This window comes from Coregonus clupeaformis, unplaced genomic scaffold, assembly GCF_020615455.1.
Source record: "Coregonus clupeaformis isolate EN_2021a unplaced genomic scaffold, ASM2061545v1 scaf0195, whole genome shotgun sequence".
NCBI classification, from domain to species: Eukaryota; Metazoa; Chordata; class Actinopteri; order Salmoniformes; family Salmonidae; genus Coregonus; species Coregonus clupeaformis.
The window spans coordinates 340,916-364,410 of record NW_025533650.1 but is presented as its reverse complement, the minus strand read 5'-3'; the positions used below and the strand labels follow the sequence as shown (position 1 = coordinate 364,410).

At 45.0% G+C, this 23,495-nt stretch overlaps 2 protein-coding genes across 2 annotated transcripts in view; both read left to right on the top strand.

The window, feature by feature from the left end:
• The window catches only part of LOC123484094 (potassium/sodium hyperpolarization-activated cyclic nucleotide-gated channel 3-like), a 37,433-nt gene extending 34,673 nt beyond the window's left edge, over positions 1-2,760 (top strand). Inside the window, exon 11 of the mRNA XM_045214058.1 lies at positions 2,556-2,760. Coding sequence (XP_045069993.1) covers positions 2,556-2,760 — 205 coding nt within the window. The remainder of the gene's footprint in view (positions 1-2,555) is intronic.
• A 47-nt stretch (positions 2,761-2,807) lies between these two features.
• Positions 2,808-22,955, top strand: LOC121543143 (zinc finger and BTB domain-containing protein 7B). Its single transcript, XM_041852848.2, has 4 exons — positions 2,808-3,091; positions 8,647-8,767; positions 21,035-22,113; positions 22,239-22,955. Exons 3-4 carry the CDS (start codon positions 21,041-21,043, stop codon positions 22,933-22,935), a joined length of 1,770 nt encoding a protein of 589 aa, XP_041708782.2. The 5' UTR covers positions 2,808-3,091; positions 8,647-8,767; positions 21,035-21,040; the 3' UTR covers positions 22,936-22,955.
• The last annotated feature ends 540 nt before the right edge of the window (positions 22,956-23,495 follow it).

Here is a 23,495-nt window from a genome sequence, read left to right as displayed (position 1 = left end):
CTCTGAGGCTGTTCTCAGACGTTTACTTAGCAGACACCAAATACTATACTATACAAACAAGTTTGTTCATACCTTTGGATTTAAATCTAGAGATTAAATAACTATATACTTTAAACCTATAACAAGAGACTGTATAGCTATACTCTTGTGAGAGATGTAGGCCTACCCTTCAGACACATTTAAGCAGTGAACTCTTGTAAGTACCAAGCTGTCATCTCCACATTGACCACTAGATGGGGCTCAGCACCTAAACCAGACTCCTGTCTGCATTCCAGGAAAAGGTAGCAGCTTAGGATAACAACACAGTTTATGGTACACATTGTTTTACCTTCACCATGGTGAGGTGTGACAGGCCCTTAGATTGAGATGAGATAAGAGAGCTTTGGAGATATATGTGGAGAAATATGTGGAATATGTGAAGAGATATGTGGAGACGAGAAATATGTGGAGAGATATGTGGCGAGATGTGGAAAATGTGGAGAGATGTGGAATATGTGGAGAGATGTGGAGTCTGTAGAAGCATGTAAGAGGTTAACAGCAGTGGCAGACCACAGGATTAGTAGAGAATAAATAGGACTGTAATTGCTGCCTGTCACTCTGGCTCTGAACTAGAGGACCTGCGGGGAAGCCCTATTCTGGGGCCACAGCACTGGAATCACACCGGAATGTCTTAGAGGATCACCTAGGGCTTGCAGGACATGGACAGAAAGAGAAATGGATTTCAATTATTTTGTCAGTATATATGTCAGTGTTTTAAGGATTGTGTGTGTATTTGCAGTGTGTGGTGTGTGTGTGTGTGTGTGTGTGTGTGTGTGTGTGTGTCTCCCTGCAGAGAGCGAGGTGACAGTGGAAACTCTGATCCCCCATCATGTAACAGGTTATTAAGTCTATAAGGGTAGACTTGGATTCAGCACACCCAGGTGGGTCACACACTCCTCTCGACTGCTGGGCCAACTGTGTGAGGGTGTGCATTAGTTCCACTACTGTCAATGCATTTGAACTTCTGCAAGGAAATCCATAATTAGATTATTTGCTAAATGAAGTTGAATTCAGCGAGATTTTGGGGGACAATAAAACAATATTTTATCTTTGCCCTTTAACTTTTTTAGGTGAACAACAAGGTTACCCACTGCGCACAGATGTCAGTTCAATGTCTAGTTTTGATTTACATTTGGTTGAGTTGTCAACTAACATGAATTCAGTGTGAAATCCTCCCCCAAAATGAACCATGTCATTGGATCTAGGTTAAAAGTTGGGTGAAAAAAATATAAAATGCCTTTAGTTGATGACGTTTTGCTGATCCAATTAGTTTTCCACATTGATTCAATGTCATCACATAGATTTTTTTGAGTTGAAATGACGTAGAAACAACGTTGTTTCAACCAGTTTTTGCCCAGTGGGTAGTGTGAATTGCAGTAACACACACGTCACACACACCACACACAACAGGAGCCAGACAGGTAGCCAGACCGCAGATTGAGCACAGATTTAAGGTTAGGGGGCGGCAAGGGGAAGGTGGGCTGGGTGGGCTGGGTGGGTAAACCACAAGATGTTATATTTAGACTTCCCATCACTTCAAAACCTGCCATCTCTCTCACACACACACATACAGGGAGGTGTTTGGGGGGTCTGTAGTGTATGCGGGAGCAAAGAGCACAAGATGCAAAACTTAGAAAGGATAAGGTGATTCCTTCTGCTGTGTAGTTACCACTTTAAACAGGAAGCTGATGTGTGTGTAGTTCGCTATGAGGGGAGGGTTGTGTGAGCCGTGTGTGTCTGACGCTAACCTCATTCTCTCTCTAGTATGTCTCAAGATTCTTGCATCAGCCCTGTGTTGTCGTACACACTTCAGTCTCCCTCTGTACTGGAAACAGTGAATCACTTACAGTAGAAAAGGTCCTCTTTACCAAAAATTCGATTTTGAATTGCCTTCAGTATATCACAAGATAACACACACACACACTAACATAGACACACACACACTAACACACACACAGTGAGATATTATTCTTAGCTGTTTCAATAGAGTGGGTGTACCCCAGCTACTGTAGCCTGTACTGCCTCTAGTCTTTTTAGAATTTGGGGAGAAGTCTCTCAGAGTTATTATAAGTAGACTGGAGTTATTTTAAGACTCAGCAAGCCACCATGAGACTGCTGCTTTGTCATAGCTGTCAGTAAATATCTGGCAAGGGGTGACTTGTGACTGAGGCTGAGTAGTAGCCTACAGATCTACTGTATGTGCACTTGCACATGCTGGTTTCTCTGTCTCTATGGTCACCTCTTGTCTTGGTCGCCATGGCTTCATTTGCAAATGAAATGCTGAGTCACTTTAGGCGCGCATAGAGAGAGAGAGGGAGAGAGAGACGGAGAAGAGAGAGAGAGAGAGGGAGAGAGAGAGATGTACAGTAACAGCCAGGTAGAGGCAGTTACACAGCATGAGTATCATAAATATCGCGTTTAAATAAGGCGATCTATTTCCAGTGGAAATGTCCGCTGCAGCTGGCACACGCATATGCCCTCCAACGTTCCTCTCCCTCTCTGTGCCCACCTCTCAGCCCCGCTGTGATCCCTCACAGACCTCCAACCTGCCCCAGGAGTCTCTATATCAACATGCCCACCCCGGCCCTCCTTCCCTCCCACCTCGCTGCGACAGACACTGCCGCTGGCCTATCGCACCGTGGCCGAACCCCCTGTGCCCTGCCCACCCCAGCGGTCCCTCTCCAGCCCCGCCAGAGCCAATCCGCAGCGGGGTGTAAGTAGGGCAAGCCGCTTCCTGGTTCAAGGAGGAGCTGCCTGGAGTAGGAATGGGCCAGTGGAGTCAGAGAGGGGGGAGAGCAGCCCAGCGAGCCGGCGGTCTGCGAAGAGAGAGCCGAGGCAGGGGGATATAAACGCCGGCAGAGAGACAAGAAGAGGCGGATATTACAGAGAACTCCCGGGTGATACCTGGTTCGTCAGAGGGAGTGGTTTGAGATTTTGGACAGTGCGGAAAGAGCGGTGACCCCCGGGGAGCGACGGGGGGGGGGGAGCCAGGAAGTACAGAAGCCGGTCAGGTGGGACGCGACGAGACAACACAGGTGACACCGGCGCACAGGTAAACCCGCTCCCTCACTCGCTCTCTGTTTCTTGGGGAAATTATGGAATTTTTAAAGTTAGGATTTTACGCTTGTCATTCCCATTTTCTATAACAACCGCCCCTGAACTCCCCCTTCCTCCCATCCATCGGTCCTAACCGGGGTCACGGGAGGACTACGTCATGGGTATTCGGTAACTCCCGTGTGACGTGTCGACAATAATTTCTCCCTAGAATTTTCGCGCTCTCTTTTCCTAGAGGCCTATTTTGACACATAAGCACGCATACTATTTAAATTACGTTAGCAGCGAATATGTATTTGATCTCAGGTTAGTTGTTTTGTGTTGCTACCTGTGTGGATGTGGCCAGGTGAACAAGCAGGGTCGACGGGTACACTTCTGGAGGCTTGGCTTCTAATTATAGCAGCGAACACCGGCTGACATCCAAAACCTAACCTGTTCTCACGCACATCACCGGCCTCTGTAGGCAACAAGCCATGTGTTCCACCACAGGGCAACTTTGGCCACGAATGATATTATTCCAAGACCCTTTCAGTGGGCAATGCTGTTGTCACCACACTTTGATATATCCTTCGTCTTAAATTCTATAGCTCTGTTGCTGATGTAAAGTTATTGAAATGTATATTAATGTTGGATGGATGAGGGCTTTTAAATGTATAACTATGGATGGTGGGGGGCTGTCATGCATGTGACTTTGCATTAGTTGTGGGTGTGTGTGTGTGTGCGCGTTGCTGACTCGCCCCTCTTGTGGTACAGACCGGCTGAACCAGCCAAACTGGCTTGGGTTTGGTCGTCTGTCTGAGTTTGTTGTTTCATTTACAACTTTATGGACACCATGTTATTAGTTGAATACACAGAAGGGTTTCTGGTCTACAATATTCATTTGGTGGTTTTAAACATGTATTTTTCACACAATAATTCTCCAAACAGTGTTGGTTCTAGACCTAAACTTCAATGCACTTAGAAGGAATAAGGAATATATTTGGCCTGTAAGAGTATGTAGGCTAATATTTGTACAGTGGGTTTCTGTGTGTGTGCTTGACAAATAGGTATTGTTGACGTCTGCGATGCAGATTAGATTTGTCACCAACCACAACTCAGTGAATAATGACACTATTATGTGTGAGAGTGATGGAAGAGAAAGCCCAGCGAGAAGCAGAAACGTTGTTCTGCACTGTCACCCCTAACTGCACCTTGTCTGAACTGAAGCAGTCTTCTCACCAACTAATTGACAGTTGGGAGACCTGGAAAGTCTGTGTAAACTGTCTTTGGCTTTAGTGGTAACTGATCTACCCCTCCCTCTCTTCTCATCTCTCCTTCCATCTCTCCTTCTGGTGTCATGGTAACTTAATTACTCCTTTCATTTACTAGATTGGACTATTCTCATGCCCTCTCTCTCTCTCTTTCACTCTCTCCCTACCACACACACACATGTTCACATGTACACACTCACAAACACCAAATTACTTTTACATGCGCCTTTTCAATTATGACAGGTAATGGGTATAGTCTCTGCTCTTTCCACTGAGTATGGGATAGTGGAGTGTGTGTTTGTGTGTGTCTGAGTATGTCTGTGGTCCTACACAGGTGTGTGCTGTGCCTGTTTCCCAGCCCTGTTCATTGTTAGTGTAGGCCACTTCTGCTCTGGGGCATGGTGAAGTGGGAAGTGGTCTGGATCCGCCCCCCGTCTGTGCGTGTGTTTAGGTCGTTCATGTTCTTTATTTTTATTCACGCTTTTTATTTACCGCTTCTCGTTTACCTTTTGATTTCCTGTTTCTGTCTCTCCTTTCCCTCCTTCACTCTTTTACTTCACCTCTCCCCTCAATATTTGTCCCTATCCCTTCCCTGTGTCCCTGTCTCTCACGTAGCAGATATCAAATGCTGTATACTGTGCCTAGAGAAAGTATTCAACCCCCTTTTTCAAAATGTTGTTGCGTTACAAAGTGGGATTAAAATTGATTTGTCATTTTTTTGTCAGTGATCTAAACAAAATACTCTGTAATGTCAAAGTGGAAGAAAAATTCTAAAATGTTTCAAAAATTAATGAAAAGTGAAACATTAGAAAGAATCCCCACCCCTTGACTTTTTCCACATTTTGTTGTGTTACAGCCTGAATTTAAAATGGATTAAATTGAGATGTTTTGTCACTGATCTACACACAATACCCTATAATGTCAAAGTGGAAGTATGTTTTTCAAAATGTTTACAAATTAATTAAAAATGAAAAGCTGAAATGTCTTGAGGCAATAAGTATTCAACCCCTTTGTTATTGCAAGCCAAAATAAGTTAAGGAGTCCAAATTTGCTCAACAAGTCACATAAGTTGCATGGACTCACTCTGTGTGCAATAATAGTGTTTAACATGATTTTTGAATGACTACCTCATCTCTGTACCCCACATATACAATAATCTGTAAGGTCCCTCAGCCGAGCAGTGAATTTCAAACACAGATTCAACCACAATGACCATGGAGGTTTTCCAATGCCTCGCAAAGAAGGGAACCTATAGGTAAATGGGTAAAAATAACCCCCAGAGTCAATACATGTTAGAAATACCTTTTGGTAGCAACTACAGCTGTAAGTCTTTTTGGCTAAGTCTCTAAGAGCTTTGCACACCTGGATTGTACAATATTTGCCCATCATTCTTTTTAAAATGTTAAAGTCTTGCCATAGATTTCCAACTCAATTTAAGTCAAAACTGTAACTAGACCACTCAGGAACATTCAATGTGGTCTTGGTAAGCAACTTCAGTGTAGATTTGGCCTTGTGTTTTAGGTTATTGTCCTGCTGAAAGGTGAATTTGTCTTCCAGTGTCTGTTGGAAAGTAGACTGAACCAGGTTTTCCTCTAGGATTTTTCCTGTGCTTAGCGCTATTCTGTTTCTTTTTATCCTAAAAAACTCCCTAGTCCTTGCCGATTACAAGCATACGCATAACATGATGTCGCCTCCACTATGCTTGAAAATATGGAGAGTGTTACTCGGTAATGTGTTTTGTTGGATTTGCCCCAAACATAACATAACACTTTTTATTCAGGACAACAAGTTCATTGCTTTGCCACATTTTTTTGCAGTATTACTTTAGTGCCTTGTTGCAAACAGGATGCATGTTTTGGAATATTTTTATTATGTACAGGCTTCCTTCTTTTCACTTTGTCAATTAGGTTAGTATTGTGGAGTAACTACAATGTTGTTGATCGATCCTCAGCTTTCTCCTATCACAGCCATTAAACTCTGTAACTATTTAAAAATTACTATTGGCCTCATGGTCAAATCCTGGGCGGTTTCCTTCCTCTCCGGCAACTGAGTTAGGAAGGACGCCTGTATCTTTGTAGTGACTGGGTGTGTTGACACCATCCAAAGCCTAATTAATAACTTCACCCTGCTCAAAGGGATATTCAGTGTCTGCTCTTTTTCTTTTTTTTACCCATACAACAGTCGGTGCATTTCTTTGCGAGGCATTGGAAAACCTCCCTGGTCTTTGTGGTTGAATACAGTGCATTCGGAAAGTATTCAGACCCCTTCACTTTTTCCACATTTTGTTACTTTACAGCCTTATTCTAAAATTGATGAAATTGTTTTTTTCCCTCATCAATCTACACACAATAACCCATAATGACAAAGCAAAAACAGGTTTTTAGAAATGGAAATATCATATTTACATAAGTATTCAGACCCTTTACTCAGTACTTTGTTGAAGCACCTTTGGCAGCAATTACAGCCTCGAGTCTTCTTGGGTATGACGCTACAAGCTTGGCACACCTGTATTAGGGGAGTTTCTCCCATTCTTCTCTGCAGATCCTCTCAAGCTCTGTCAGGTTGGATGGGGAGCGTCGCTACACAGCTATTTTCAGGTCTCTCCAGAGATGTTCGATCCGGTTCAAGTCCAGGCTCTGGCTGGGCCACTCAAGGACATTCAGGGGCTTGTCCCAAAGCCACTCCTGCGTTGTCTTGGCTGTGTGCTTAGGGTTGTTGTCCTGTTGGAAGGTGAACCTTCGCCCCAGTCTGAGGTCCTGAGCGCTCTGGAGCAGGTTTTCATTAAGGATCTATCTGTACTTTGCTCCGTTCATCTTTCCCTCGATCCTGATTAGTCTCCCAGACCCTGCCGTTGAAAAACATCCCCACAGCATGATGCTGCCACCACCATGCTTCACCGTAGGGATGGTGCCAGGTTTCCTCCAGATGTGACGCTTGGCATTCAGGCCAAAGACTTCAATCTTGGTTTCATCAGACCAGAGAATCTTGTTTCTCATAGTCTGAGAGTCCTTTAGGTGACTTTTGGCAAACTCCAGGCATGCTGTCATGTGCCTTTTACTGAGGAGTGGCTTCCGTCTGGCCACTCTACCACAAAGGCCTGATTGGTGGAGTGCTACAGAGATGGTTGTCCTTCTGGAAGGTTCTCCCATCTCCACAGAGGAACTCTGGAGCTCTGTCAGAGTGACCATCTGGTTCTTGGTCACCTCCCTGACCAAGGCCCTTTTCCTGATTGCTCAGTTTGGCTGGGCGGCCAGCTCCAGGAAGAGTCTTGGTGGTTCCAAACCTCTTCCATTTAAGAATGATGGAGGCCACTGTGTTCTTGGGGACCTTCAATGCTGCAGAAATTTTTTGGTACCCTTCCCCAGATCTGTGCCTCGACAGAATCCTGTCTCTGAGCTCTACGGACAATTCCTTCGACTTCATGGCTTGTTTTTTTTTCTGACATGCATTGTCAACTGTGGGACCTTTATATAGACAGGTGTGTGCCTTTCCAAATCATGTCCAGTTAATTGAATTTACCACAGGTGGGCTCCAATCCAGTTGTAGAAACATCTCAAGGATGAACAATGGAAACAGGATGCACCTGAGCTCAATTTCGAGTCTCATAGCAAAGGGTCTGAATACTTATGTAAATAAGGTTCACAACTCGACTGAGTTTGGAAAGAGGAAAATTATCTGTATGTGTGGGGTACAGATATGGGGTGGTCATTCATAAATCATGTTAACCACTATTATTGCACACACAGTGAGTCCATGCAATGTATTATGTAATTTGTTAAGCAAATTTGTACTCCTGAACCTATTTCGGCATGCCATAACAAAGGAGTTGGGGCCCCGTGTAGCTCAGTTGGTAGAGCATGGCGTTTGCAACGCCAGGGTTGTGGGTTTGTTTCCCACGGGGGGCCAGTATGAAAAATAAAATGTATGCACTCACTAACTCTAAGTCGCTCTGGATAAGAGCGTCTGCTAAATGACTAAAATGTAAAAATGTAAAATGAGTTGAATACTGATTGACTCAAGACATTGCAGCTTTTCATTTTTTATTAATTTGTAAAAATGTCTCAAATCTAAATTTCACTTTGACATTCTAGGATATTGTGTGTAGATTAGTAACACAACATCTCAATTGAATCCATTTTAAATTCAGGCTGTAACACAACAAAATGTGGAAAAAGTCAAGGGGGTTGAATACTTTCTGAAGGCACTGTATGTGTATCTTGGTGTCTATCTGTCAGTCCTCAGGGATCAATAAAGTTTGTTCAAATCCAAATAATCTAACTATCCACACATCTCATCCCCTCAGCTTTGTATCCCTGGAAACCGGTTGACTCTGCTGGAGAAGAACAGAAACAGAGGAAGAAGAGGAATATACAGAGGGAGGAAGAGAGCAGGGACCTGTCCTCCTCTGAGTTTATGGACTGGAGGTAAGAGGTGTGGAATGTTGAGTCCTTTTCAGATGAACTCCGCCCCCATTCTGATCCAGAGTGTTGCACAATAAGTGCATTGAACTAAGGAAAGTGTTAGTGTGCCAGTCGTTGACAGCTCCTGTCCTGTCCTACTGTAGATATAGGAACTAGAGATTATATTACATGGCTGTCCTCTGGTGCTGCAGGCCACTCCCATAAAATAAATCAGTGGACCTCCATACGTGTTAAAGTGTGTTGAATGAGGGCACCCCCATAAGATACTGATTTTGGTACAGTCCAGTATGTGTCAGGAAGGAACCCCCCAGAGTTGATGTGTACTGTACAGTATATTGTGTATGCAGGTAACTGACTGAGTCTCACTCTGTCTTCTTTCACTGATACTCAGCCAGGGTTTTGGACTCAGTGTTTGGAATACGGTTCATTTGAACACGCAAATCCAAGGGTCAGCAATGGCATACATTTACATAAAGTCATTTAGCAGACGCTGTACTTAGAGTTAGTGTGTGGGTGTGTGTGTTTGCGAGCGACAGATCATGTGGTTGGGGCCGTGCAGAAGTGTGACCAGTGGGGAGGGGGGGTGTAACAACAGTGAGTGGTCTTTCAAGGAAAGAGGAACGTTTAAGATAAGACACACACACACACACACACACACACAGGCAGTCACCCAATTCCAGTAAGTATATGAATTAGGGCATGTGGCCCGTATAAAAAAAAAAAAAAATTCCCCCTGTTCACAATGGGGGTTTCAGTTTCAGATACATACAGTAGGCTGAGTGGGAGGACGAGGCAGGGGAGAGAGGGGGAGAGGGGGGGGGAGAGGGGGAGGACAAAGTGGCATCAGCAGATTTAAGAGCTTCCTCCCTCCCTTCCTTCTATACCTTTACTCCTTCATATCAAATGTATCTTCCTCTCATCCCCCATCATCCCTTCATACCTCTCCCTGTTACCCTACACCACCCATTCATTCCTCCTTTATCGCCTCGGCTCATTCATTCATCCATCCATACTCCCTTTCCATATTCCCTCATTTTCCCACTCTTAGAACGGTTCAACTTTTCGACTACTCTCTTAGTTTCATCTTAGAGTTTTTTGCATATTATCCATTATTCCATTCACACAATGGTCAGAATCAGGGACATGTTCTGTTTGGTTATTACCATATATGGGCACTAAAAACATTTGAACCAATACACTTCATATAGGCCTTAACCATAATGTCTAGGTGCTGTGCCACTGACTAAGGTGCTCTACTGTATGTTGATGTACATCACAGCCTAGTTTGCCTCCAGTCGATCTGTGTCACTAGAGGAAGTAGTGCAAATGGCGTTTCCCCTTTTTCAGTCTCCAGTTTCTGTCGTGTTTCACAGCCCTCTCTCTCTCTCGACCACCGGCCTGTCAGCCTACCAACTCACACCACCCGCCTACTACCGGGGGGGATGGAAGAGCAGGAAGTGGCAATACTTTACTTCCTGTAAAGACAGACACCTCTTAAAGATGAAAAGAGTTTTAAAAAGGAGTGAGAGAGAACATGATTAGCTTTTCTTGTAATGGTGTAAATGTTGGTGTAGAGACTGAGGGGGTGGTGCTCATCAACAGGTACAGTGAGCCAGCGGTTCAGGGAAAGAGAGACAATGACACACACCACAGAGAATCATCTCCTGTATCTTGTTGTGAAAATGACCCCTAACCTTTAGATCAATTTTGACGAGAAATGACAGCTTGATGTTGTAGCTGTTGTAAGTACAGTACCATGGGTAGTCAGTCATCGAGACATTGAGAGTGCGGTATTCGATGAGCTCTAACTCGCTACGCATCAGTAGAATTCCCCCCCGTCAACGTTTGAATCTTTTGTCAAAGCGCTGTACTGCTGTAATTGGGCGATAGATGGATGGGTGTGATCATTCTCAGTTCTGTAGTAGTCCCGCCACTCGGAAGCCAGACCAGTGACAGTCAGGCAGACATTTTATTTACTAAGGGGGCAGAGAGGAACCTTTCTTTGTTGTGTTTCTCTGAGGACAGCTGAAGTAACCGCATATTCTGTGTCAACCTTTCAGCCACGAATTACAGTAAAAGCAACCGCTCTCCCCCCTGTTGACAAACCCCAGAGAACACTACTACAGTATCGTCCTGATGATGTCAGTGAACTGTCCAGCCTTTTGACCTTTACGACCTTTGATTGTGACTTTTAAACTTAACACACACTGTTCGTCACATGTTGACATGGTCTGGAGAGGATATCAGACTAACTGTCATTCTTCTTTTATACTCTAGTTCCCATCTCCTTGTCCCCTACCACTATCAATATCTCTCTTTCTCCTTGTCCCCTACCACTATCAATATCTCTCTTTCTCCTTGTCCCCTACCACTATCAATATCTCTCTTTCTCCTTGTCCCCTACCACAATCAATATCTCTCTTTCTCCTTGTCCCCTACCACAATCAATATCTCTCTTTCTCCTTGTCCCCTACCACTATCAATATCTCTCTTTCTCCTTGTCCCCTACCACAATCAATATCTCTCTTTCTCCCTGTAGCCATATACTGTATCAGTTGTATTCTGTCTCTTTCTCAGAGCTGACATGGTCGTTCCTCCTTTACTTGTCTGTCTGTTTTGTCATCCATTTATCTCTCCATCTCACCTCGTGGTCGTCAGTCCTCACAGCAGAGGAAGAGGAAGCCGATCAGGATCAGTTAGTTTTGCTACATCGGTGTGTGTGTGTGTGTTTGTAGGGGTATGTGTCTACGTGTGTCTGTCTCTGTGTGTGTGTGTGTGTGTGTGTGTGTCTGTCCTAGTGTGTGTTTTGCGACATCATTCTCTGAAAAGGGAGGTAGTGTGTAAGACCTAGGAGCAGCTGTCGAGACCCTCCCTAATGATGTGGCAACTTCACCCAGCAAGCAGACACACATACAGTGGGGGAAAAAAGTATTTAGTCAGCCACCAATTGTGCAAGTTCTCCCACTTAAAAAGATGAGAGAGGCCTGTAATTTTCATCATAGGTACACGTCAACTATGACAGACAAAATGAGAAAAAAAATCCAGAAAATCACATTGTAGGATTTTTAATGAATTTATTTGCAAATTATGGTGGAAAATAAGTATTTGGTCAATAACAAAAGTTTCTCAATACTTTGTTATATACCCTTTGTTGGCAATGACACAGGTCAAACGTTTTCTGTAAGTCTTCACAAGGTTTTCACACACTGTTGCTGGTATTTTGGCCCATTCCTCCATGCAGATCTCCTCTAGAGCAGTGATGTTTTGGGGCTGTCGCTGGGCAACACAGACTTTCAACTCCCTCCAAAGATTTTCTATGGGGTTGAGATCTGGAGACTGGCTAGGCCACTCCAGGACCTTGAAATGCTTCTTACGAAGTCACTCCTTCGTTGCCCGGGCGGTGTGTTTGGGATCATTGTCATGCTGAAAGACCCAGCCACGTTTCATCTTCAATGCCCTTGCTGATGGAAGGAGGTTTTCACTCAAAATCTCACGATACATGGCCCCATTCATTCTTTCCTTTACACGGATCAGTCGTCCTGGTCCCTTTGCAGAAAAAACAGCCCCAAAGCATGATGTTTCCACCCCCATGCTTCACAGTAGGTATGGTGTTCTTTGGATGCAACTCAGCATTCTTTGTCCTCCAAACACGACGAGTTGAGTTTTTACCAAAAAGTTATATTTTGGTTTCATCTGACCATATGACATTCTCCCAATCCTCTTCTGGATCATCCAAATGCACTCTAGCAAACTTCAGACGGGCCTGGACATGTACTGGCTTAAGCAGGGGGACACGTCTGGCACTGCAGGATTTGAGTCCCTGGCGGCGTAGTGTGTTACTGATGGTAGGCTTTGTTACTTTGGTCCCAGCTCTCTGCAGGTCATTCACTAGGTCCCCCCGTGTGGTTCTGGGATTTTTGCTCACCGTTCTTGTGATCATTTTGACCCCACGGGGTGAGATCTTGCGTGGAGCCCCAGATCGAGGGAGATTATCAGTGGTCTTGTATGTCTTCCATTTCCTAATAATTGCTCCCACAGTTGATTTCTTCAAACCAAGCTGCTTACCTATTGCAGATTCAGTCTTCCCAGCCTGGTGCAGGTCTACACTTTTGTTTCTGGTGTCCTTTGACAGCTCTTTGGTCTTGGCCATAGTGGAGTTTGGAGTGTGACTGTTTGAGGATGTGGACAGGTGTCTTTTATACTGATAACAAGTTCAAACAGGTGCCATTAATACAGGTAACGAGTGGAGGACAGAGGAGCCTCTTAAAGAAGAAGTTACAGGTCTGTGAGAGCCAGAAATCTTTCTTGTTTGTAGGTGACCAAATACTTATTTTCCACCATAATTTGCAAATAAATTCATAAAAAATCCTACAATGTGATTTTCTGGAGAGAAAAAAATCTCAATTTGTCTGATGAAATTTACAGGCCTCTCTCATCTTTTTAAGTGGGAGAACTTGCACAATTGGTGGCTGACTAAATACTTTTTTTCCCTACTGTACACACAGTGCATCAAATACACAAGTCACACACACACACACACACAAGCTTTTTTCATCCGTTCGTGAAAACACACAAACTCACACAAGTTCTGCACATAAATGGACCACTCATTCACACACTCCGTGTTCACACATGTAGTCTTGGGGGTTGGCTAAAACTGCTGACCAGATACAGATAGAAGGTGTGAAACCACTTTGTCAGCATGTGGTAGAGCTAGTAAAGCCCTCCCATACACTCACGTATGCACCGTGTGTGTTCCCCATCTTTCTGAAACTCCCTTTCACTGATTGCTAATGATAGCGATTGCTACCACATCTCCCCTCAGATATCTGCAGACACACACCTGCAAGGACTCACTGCAGCTACTTCCTGTCACACTCTCGTTCCCTCACTCTTTCTTTCTTCTAACATTCTCTCTTTCTCTAACCTCTGTTCACGTCACTGTTCCTCTCCCTCTCATCTCTGCCTTTCTCTCCCCCCTCCTCTCCCCTTCTCTGTAACATAATTATCTTCTCTTATTTCTTCTCTTTGTCACAGATTGTTGGTAAATACTTTGCTGTTAGATTTACTCCACCCTACCTCATTCTATACCTATCTCTCCATCTTTTTTTACACCCACCCCTCACTCACTCGTTCGCTGACAGTCTTTTACCACCTCTCCTCTCCCACTCTCTGCTTTCCTTGTATGTTCTCTAGGAACACGTCTGTTTTAAGTCAAACAAACCTCCCCCGTCTTCTTCTCTTCTCCTTGATCTCCCCTCAAATCTCAGACCCCCTTTCCTCTTTCCAACCTCAGATTTCTCTCTCTTTTTTTCTCCCTCTCCTCTTCTCGCTCCTGTTTTTGACAGAGAGACGTGTCTGCTCTATACAATACGTTTCTATGTGAAGGTTCTGTACCGTTCGTCCCTCCTGAATAAAACCCTTGATTCCCATCAGTAAAGAAGGATAACATGCAAAATGTCCTCGGTGTGGCGTGGGAAGGCTGGGTTAAGGGCCTCCGTTCTGTACCGCTCTGCCAACCAAATGAATAATGTAATGTGTTCTTGGAACCAAGACCTCAACACACACACTGCCCCAGTTTAGCTAGGCAGAGGGGCTGGATGCAGGGACAAAAGGAACCTTTTCCAGGATATGATTTGTGTGTTTTTCTTACTCAAATGCACTTTGCCACTATTAAGAATTTCCTCCATCCTCGCAAGTGTTTATTGCATGGTTGAGGTTGAGTGCAATTATTATTCCCTATATAATCAGATATTTTTAAGCTTTATAGAATTCCTTTAGCCACGTCTTGGAGGAAATGGATGTACCGGTAATTACCATAATATTGTGTTTATTCTCGTTATCCAGCATTTAACGAGTTCAAATGACGATTCAAATTCTCTCTGGCTGGGTCTGTTTTTATATCTCTTTGAAAGATGCAAATAGCCGGTTCAGGGAGAACTATCAGTGGAGAGGGTCTGGGTTTTATTGTACTTCAGAAACGGTGCATGGTAAAGATATACTGTAAATGATGAAGATGATGATGGAGGAAGAGGTGGATAACGGGGATGTGTCTCACATTTAATAACAATTCATACTTGCAATAAGCCTTCATGATGTCTTGTGAATGCTTTATAACTGCTTTATGAATGCCTGTAAATGTATTCATAATTCATTACATACAGGTGGTTCATAGAGTGTTGCCAACTCCTTGTGTTGGGCTGAATAAGGTTATATGTGGGCAGGAACTCATCATCCCCTTTTACCTCTCTTTCACCCCTCCTCTGAGAAGATGCACCTAAACCAACACCTCTCTCTCAGCCCCCTATGTTTAAGAGGGGGAGAGAGGCTTAAAAAATAGTGTGTGAGAGAGGGAGAAGGAGATAGAGATAGAGAAAGCACTGAGAGCCAGAGGAGCACGTGGAGGAGGAGAAACGGTATGAACAGAGAATCATGACTCCTATTTTCATCCACTCAGGCCTTGTGTGTTGTGTTTTGTTTGGGAACAGCAGTTGTTTGGTTCCTACTGTGCTGTTCTGGTTGTCTCATGTAAATGATACATATTTGGACTTTAATTGAGTTCTCGTTTGGTTTGGGTGTAGTTCTGATGGACTGAAATGACCTAGTTTGTTATCCTCCCATTAATATGTGTCATGTTGTGTCTAATGACACATCTCCATAGGTCTGCTGTGTATTTACATTTACTTTACATTTTAGTCATTTAGCAGACGCTCTTATCCAGAGCCACTTACAGGAGTAATTAGGGTTAAGTGCCTCAAGGGCACACCGACAGATTTTTCACGTAGTCGGCTCGGGGATTAGAACCAGCAACCTTTCGGTTACTGCCACAACGCTCTTACCCACTGAGCTACCTGCCGCCCCCAAATGGAATAATACATTTTACTGCCACCCACCCCTCTTTAGCTTTGCATAATACTCTTTATAACATATGAATAAAATTCATAAATAGTTTTATTGTATCAAAACAAAAAAAAGTAATATTTTATCACACACAATTTAAATACAATTTTCAGGTTTACAAATGTTGTTTTGTTGTTTACAAATATCTTAGTAAATTGAGTTTATATTCGTACATTGTGTTATTATTTCCAAAAACGTTGTTTCCTTGTTTTCTTTATAGTAATTTATTTAAGCCTTCACTGTAAAAAATACGTTATTTTCTAAATTCAACTAAATGAAGAATAGCTATATTTTGTAAACTTACATTGCATTTTATTTTTATATTTGTACAGTATTTCTGGTAAGCTGTGGATTGTTAGGGCCTGTGGCACGTGGATGTGAAACACATTAGAGCATTAGAAGTTTGCTAAAAACACTGTGAGTGAAACGCATTTAAACATATTATGAATGAACACACACACACACATTGGAAAGCGTCTGACATCAGAATTCATTTAAACACATTTCTGTGAATAGAGTAAAGTCATATTTTCCCCCTGGGCCGTTCAGAGCCGAGCAGAGCTGTTATAATTGATGTGGATTGGGAGAAGTTACAGGCTGTAAGGGAAAATAAGCACCAGTGTAATAACAGTCTAATGTCTTGTTTGTGGTAGAGCAGTGTCTACTACTGTTGATCTCTCACTTGGCGAACTTAGTTGAAGTTGCAGTCAAAATGGCAATACGTTTAGCCATTATTTTGATGGTCCAATTGTTTTTTACTTATTCATTCTATCAGGACCCCATTTAAAGTGTTGTTTTTTCCTGTCCAGAAAGATCTAAATTAATCGAATACATTTTGAGTTAAAATGGGGTAATGAACCATTCTAAGAGTTTTTAGAGCGTGAGTGATGTACATAATGAAAGCGAGGGAAGAGGAAGCCGTATTGTCGGAGGGGAGGAAAGGTAGTCAACTGTCGACAGAGGAGTGGGAGTTGAGAATCCGATCTGAAACAGAGTGATAAGTTGGCCACCGATCATTAAAGAAAAAGGGATGACAGTGTTTTATTTTTGGAAAATAAAAATAACTTCTTTACTGCATAAACACTTTTCAACCGGTTTTAATAAACTTGAAGTATGAGGAGTTAGTCATTCAGTGTAATGTAGCCTACAGTGTATACCAGTTGTCCAGCATATTTCAACAAGAATTCTTAATATGGGGTTTTAGTTACTATTATATTAATTTGTCACATTTATTTGTCTTCACTGCTTCGTAATGTGTTTTTCATATTTCCAGTAAGCTGTGTTTTGTAAAGTGGTGTGCCGTTATCTGTTTTCGTGAACATAACCGTCTGACATGTTTTTCCACATATAGTTTCCACTTGGGTTGTTTTTTTCTTCATTTTTACCTTCCATTCTTGTGGGAAAAGGAGCTGTGTTTCAAATAATTTGTACTAATTTGTATGTGTTTTATTAAACACGTGTCAGTGTATGTTTGGGTGGCTGTGTAATCTATAGTGCTATAGTGTTAGTTAAGGAGTGATCAGCAGCTTCAGCATGGGGATGTCTGTCCCTGACTGTTAGCATAGGGGCTGCTGAAGAACTAGAAACTAGAAACAGGGTGACTAAGAGAGAGCGAGAAAAGACAGGGGACGAGGGGAGAAAGAGAAGACAGACACAGAGAGAGAAAAGATGGGGCGGCGGGGGTGGGGTGGGGGGGATTGTCATGTCTTACCGTCAAACAAAGATCATTGCTACTTTTTAACTGTGTGCAATAGTGTGTGTGTGTGTATTTCAGGGTGTGCCGTTATTAAGTGACTCACGGTTGTTCCATTAACAGGAATCTCTTCCCTTTTTCCGAACAACACTAACGTCCCCCTTCCGAACAACACTTACCCCCTTACCCCCTTCTGAGGAATCGTAAACCACCCCTGACAGCTTTTTTTATTTTACGCCGGAAACTAAACACTAGTATGCTCCTCATATTTGTCTTTTTCTCTCACCCCCTCTTTTGCTCTTTTCACCAACTTAATCTCTCTTTTTAGCTCCTCTGAGATTTCTGAGGTGGATTCTGTTCATGTTGAGTTTTCTCTTAAACAAAACCTAATCTCAACTGGGACAGTTGTCTTTTCTATTGGCTTTTTGTTTTGTGCCTCATGACAAGTTCTCTCTCTCACACACACACACACACACACAGTGTTTTCGGTGAGGATTTTGACCTTTTCTGGCAGCATCGTCTCCGTCCTCGTCTACTGCTTTTTCCAGTGCGTTGTTTTAGATGTGCTTACGAGCGTAGGAGACACCTCAAACAAATCTCCCTGAAATCACTTCCTACCTGCTCTGAGAGCGGTGGTGGTACAAATCCATGCCAGCGTCAATAGCTTGATGCATCAAACCGAGAATGTTACATGTCAAGAGTTGTTTTAGTGAACAAGCTTTCATTTGGAGAAGACTTCACAGAGTCAGTCAGAGTTGCCCTATGGGTTGTTGTAATGTGACTTCATCATCATCATCATCACTTGTCCTATAGTAAGACCGTCTGTAATATGGCTGGTTGGTTTGTTTGAACGTTTCATCTAATACCTACCTGGATGTCTGTGGCTGGTTCTATTATGACTCACAGCACCAATATGATTTTGGTTCTTACATTACTTCTTCTTTTACAATTTTGATGTTGGTTGAGTAGGTTAAATTGTCACATATTTGACAATGTTGTAGGGTATTTTTGTGCTTCGTTCAAGGTCCCTCATCAGTAATGTAGGTGCATAGAGATCCTTAATTCTGTGCGTAGGTAGCTGATGGCTGAAGGATGAAACCACGGGCTGCATCTCAATAGTCTAGCATGGCTTCCTTCCTCTTCTTCGAGGAGAAGAAGCTACTTTAGACTATTGTACCCAAGTTCCCATCACCTGTCTAGAGACAGATGGACAAACGTCCTTCCTACCTGTCCATCAGCCGAGGTCAGAGGTCAGATCTGAGGTCGGGGAGGGGCAGGCCAGGAAGTTGTGTATTTCGGAAACTTACGATCGCTCGTTTCGGAAAATCGACCCGCTGTATTTTGGAGAGAGGGGCGCGTGGGCGAGAAGGGGGAGGGGTATCTCTCAATCTCTCTCTCCGCTGCCGAACACCTTCTTTTCATAAAACAGGAAGCGAGTGAGCGAGCGAGAAAGAGGTAGACATCCCCAAGGATGAACGCGTAACCCCAACTTCTCTGAACTTCGAGAGTTAAAGGTTTAAGGAGGGAGAGGGAGAATAGAAGGCTATAATAAAGAAAGGAAGAAAGGAAGAAAGAAAGGAAGGAAGGAAGAAGCAAGTAAGAGCGAGGAAGACTGAAGTACAAAAACACTTATGCCATGACTCAGACACAGCATCGCCTCCAGTCGACGGTCCCGCTATCAGTCATGAAGGCAGGAAAGGTAGGGGTCCCGTTTGGATTTTGGGTTTAGACTCAGCTGGATGGGTTGAGGTTGGGAGGTAAGGTTCTATTGGTACAGGTGGGATTGGGGTTTCTGTTGAAGAGCGACAATGTGAACGTTAGTGTGTGTGGACTGTATGGGTGGGGTGTGTGTGTTTTTGACATTGCATGAAGATCAACAGACCACAAACTGAACTGAACAATGGGGACTCGGGGAGCCAAGAGAGTGACACGCAACGTGTGTGTGTATTTAATCTTGGAGCAGGTTAGTCAGGTGAAACAGAATGTACCGTCGTCGAGGAGAGCCCCTCGGGGTGCTATGTGGACAGTATTATAGGATGGTTAGGGGGCTGTTGGTGGTTGCTATGGGAGGGAGACAAAGGTGGGGGGGGGAGGGGGGAGTCAGTCTGTTGTTTGTGGAAAATGTGGTCTGCTCAGGTGTGAGTGGTACGGTGGAAAAGGAGAGGGGGTTAGGTGAGAGCCAGGGGAACAGGAGAGGAGAGCCCTTGGTGTTATAAATAAACCTCATCATATGGATACATAGACAGTATAGACTTCTATAGACCTGGTAACCTACCTAGAAAGTAGTCTATGGACCTTGGGAGTCAGTGGCCTGAGATTAGTCAAATGGAGTAAGACACAAACTTCGGTTGTAGGCCTAAATGCTCTCTCTGTCTCACTCTCTCTGTCTCACTCTCTCTGTCTCACTCTCTCTGTCTCACTCTCTCTGTCTCACTCTCACTCTCTCTGTCTCACTCTCTCTGTCTCTGTCTCACTCTCACTCTCTCTGTCTCACTCTCTCTGTCTCACTCTCTCTGTCTCACTCTCTCTGTCTCACTCTCTCTGTCTCACTCTCTCTGTCTCTGTCTCACTCTCTCTGTCTCACTCTCTCTGTCTCACTCTCTCTGTCTCACTCTCTCTGTCTCACACTCTCTTCCTCCATTATACACCTCCCCTGGAGGGCATGTGTGAAAGGAAGGACAGGAGAGTGGGTGATGAGGTGGTGAAAAGAAGGGAGGAGAAGAACAAGCTTCTGTTATCCTCACACAAACACTTCTAGACACGTCTTGTTTTACCCAACATTAACCCTTCTCTATGTTTTTCAGTTTCCTAAAGTAAAAGTTTTGTTTCAGGAAATACCACACACACACTGTTAAGGATAGATTCAGTGGGCAGAATCCTGACTTGAACTATAGCCATATAACTTGAATCTTCCTTTGACGATGTGACATACGTAAAAGCTCTAACACCTTGTGTATGTCGACGTCCTAAGTCTGGATTTGGCCCAGTACAGTCTGACTCCTCTCTTTCACCTTCCTCATTCTATCTCTTCCTCTCCTTCGTCTCTCTCTCTCTATTTTTAACCAAGGAGCTAAAACAATCAAACTCTCTGTCACACACACACACACACACACTCTCTCTCTCTCTGGCACCCCCTTCTCCTCTACCCCTTCTGATCCTCCCAGTTGTCCCCCCTTTCCACCCCCTTTGCCAAAATCACTTTTTCCTGATGTCGTAATCTGGGGTTGAGGGGGTGGAAGTTCGAGGAAGAGGGGAGGAGTGATAGGGAGAGGAGAGCAGTGATTGAAGGAGGGATAGCGCTAAGCTCTTGTTTAATATGGTCCCTCACGTGAAGGAGAGCTCCTTGTGTAAGTCACGCTAGTAATGAAAGGCTACAGTACCAACCAAAATATCTCTGCACCGTGACTGCATTAACTAACACAGTTTTACTTGTCAAAGGGCGCGGTATTTGGTATTTGTGCATTTGTTTCCTGGTATCAAAAGCAATGAAATGTGATCTATATCAAAAGCATACACAATATTGTGATGATGTCACCACACCAGAAGAAATTTTAAACATTTTTGTCTAATTCTTATTTTTTTCCATGTTCAAAAATACATCCGTGGCCACCGAATGAGTTTGACTCAGCCTGAACTTCAATGTCTGTGTTATTCTAACCAACTGTTCCCTCCTGCAGGTGGCGATGTCTCCAGGAGAGGACGGTCTGATCGGGATCCCCTTCCCAGAGCACAGCAACGAGCTCCTGTTCCGCCTCAACGCCCAGCGCAGGGCGGGGCAACTCTGTGACCTCACCCTGACCTCGCGGGGCGCCCGCTACCCCACCCACCGCTCTGTCATGGCTGCCGTCAGCCTCTACTTCCGCGGGCTGTTTGGGGCGGAGGAGGGGGCCGAGGCGGGGGGAGGAGGAGGGTTCAGTGTATGCCAGCTGGACTGTGTAACGCCCGATGCCCTGGATGCCCTGCTGGAGTTCGCCTACACGGCCACCCTGACCATCCGCAGCTCTGGCATGAGAGACGTGTTGAGAGGGGCTCAGTTACTCGGGATCCAGTGTGTGGTTGACGCCTGTAGAGACATACTGGGGGAGACGGCGGGGGAGGTAGAGTGGGAGACGGGGGAGCAGAGGGTACAGGCAGAGAGGGAGAGAGAGGTGGCGAGGGGGATTAAGAAAGGCTCCCGGAGGAAGATAGACAGACGGAGAGTCACCAAGGTGGAGTCGTCACACCACCAGCCACTGCCTCATCGCCCGAATGTCAACACACACCAGCACCCCTCCACTCCTCCTCCACACCCCTCACCTGTTCAAGATGGGGCCCGCTCTCAACCCTCCACCCGACCCCCCAGCCCTGAGCAGGAAGAGCACCCCCCCACCATGGGACAGAACGGGGATCGGAAGCAGGGCAGGGGTGCAGGTAGAGGGAGTACAGCAGTCAACGGAGAGGTGCACTGGCCTCAGGAGCGCCTCCTCGCCCCCCACCCCCCTCTCCCCCTCTCAGACGACAGACTGTCAGAAGACGAGGAGGAGATGGAGGGAGTAGGGAACGGAGGGGTGCCCAGCTTTACTTCCACCCCCCTGGCAGAGCAAGGGGGGGCCACGGGGGCAGGAGGAGTGGGTAGGAAGAGGAAGTCTCAGACCCCTCAGCAGTGTCCTGTCTGTCAGAAGATCATCCACGGAGCGGGGAAGCTGCCCAGACACATGAGAACACACACCGGGGAGAAACCATTCGAGTGCTCTACCTGCGGGGTCCGCTTCACCAGGTACGTACGTGTGTATTTTAATACTATTAACTATAACAGATTACAGGGCTAGCAATGTCCTACATGTGATGCTAAACCCTTATTCTCTCTCTCTCTCTCTCTCTCTCTCTCTCTCTCTCTCTCAGGAATGACAAGTTGAAGATCCACATGCGTAAACACACAGGGGAGCGTCCGTACCCCTGCCCTCACTGCCCCGCCCGCTTCCTGCATTCCTACGACCTGAAGAACCACCTGTCTCTCCATAGCGGGGCGCGACCCTTCGAGTGCCCGCTCTGCCACAAGGCCTTCGCTCGCGAGGACCACCTCCAGCGCCACCGCAAGGGCCTCAGCTGCCTGGAGGTCCGTACCCGGGCACGGCCAAGGCGCGGGTCTGGGGCTGACCACAGGGAGGAGGGCAGAAGGGATAGAGGAGGAGGAGGAAGAGGGCATTCTCCAGACCAGCTCGACCCACTGGAGAATCTGGCCCTGCAGCCCCACGCCTCAGCATTCCACCCCCGTGCTGGGATGGTGGGCCTTGGGGATGAGGCTGGGGTTGGGGCTGGGGCTGGAGGTCAAATGGTGTTCCAGAAGGAGGCTGACAGGGAGCGAGCTTTAGCCCTCTTAGGGCCTCACAGGCTGCCTTACACTGGTCTGCTGTGGAGAAGCCTGGAGCTGGGGGCGAGAGGGGTGGAAGGGGAGGAGGCAGGCGGGGGCCACTCTCCTGCACTTCAGCATGCAAGATGGGAGGAGGCAGGCGGGGGCCACTCTCCTGCACTTCAGCATGCAAGATGGGAGGAGGAGGCAGAGGAGGAAATGGCAGAAGAAGATGAGGAAGACGAATGAGAAGAGAAGAAGAGAAGAGAGTGCATGTATGTGTGTGCGTGTATGTGCATTTGTATATGCATAAGTGTGTGTGTGCGTGCGTTTGTGTGTGTGTGGCACCCACAGTAAGGATGGGGATCTCACTCAGGTGACTGGACCTGCTCCTTCTTACAAAGCGCTTAGAGGAAGACTAAACGATCCCAAAAAAATAATGGAAAACGGGTTTTCTTATTTCTTACTGTTGTTTCATGGCTGTCTGTTTTTATTTCAGTTGTCTCGAGTTCTGTTTCTAGTTGTCTTATTTTACTGTACTTATTTTACTGTATTTCATGTTTGAGCAATTTTATTTAATGTTCTGGTTATTCTTATTTGCTGTACATAAAAATAGGCTTTATTGAGGGAATGTTTTGCGCATATATGTACTGATGGGGATATGGGGTGCTTTTCTCTCCCTATGCAAACTGAAGTCTGCAGCTGAGAAAAATAAGGTGTCCAAATGTAAAAAAATAAAAAATAATGATTCTACAAATAATGTATTTTGGAGCAGAGTGCTGTTAGAGTAATATAACAATCAAATGTTA

Excerpts from the sequence above, each read along its gene's own strand:
- LOC121543143 (XM_041852848.2), top strand. The coding sequence starts at position 21,041 with ATGTCTCCAGGAGAGGACGGTCTGATCGGGATCCCCTTCCCAGAGCAC. Across the intron at positions 22,114-22,238 it reads TGCGGGGTCCGCTTCACCAG|GAATGACAAGTTGAAGATCC; the intron begins GTACGTACGTGT and ends TCTCTCTCTCAG.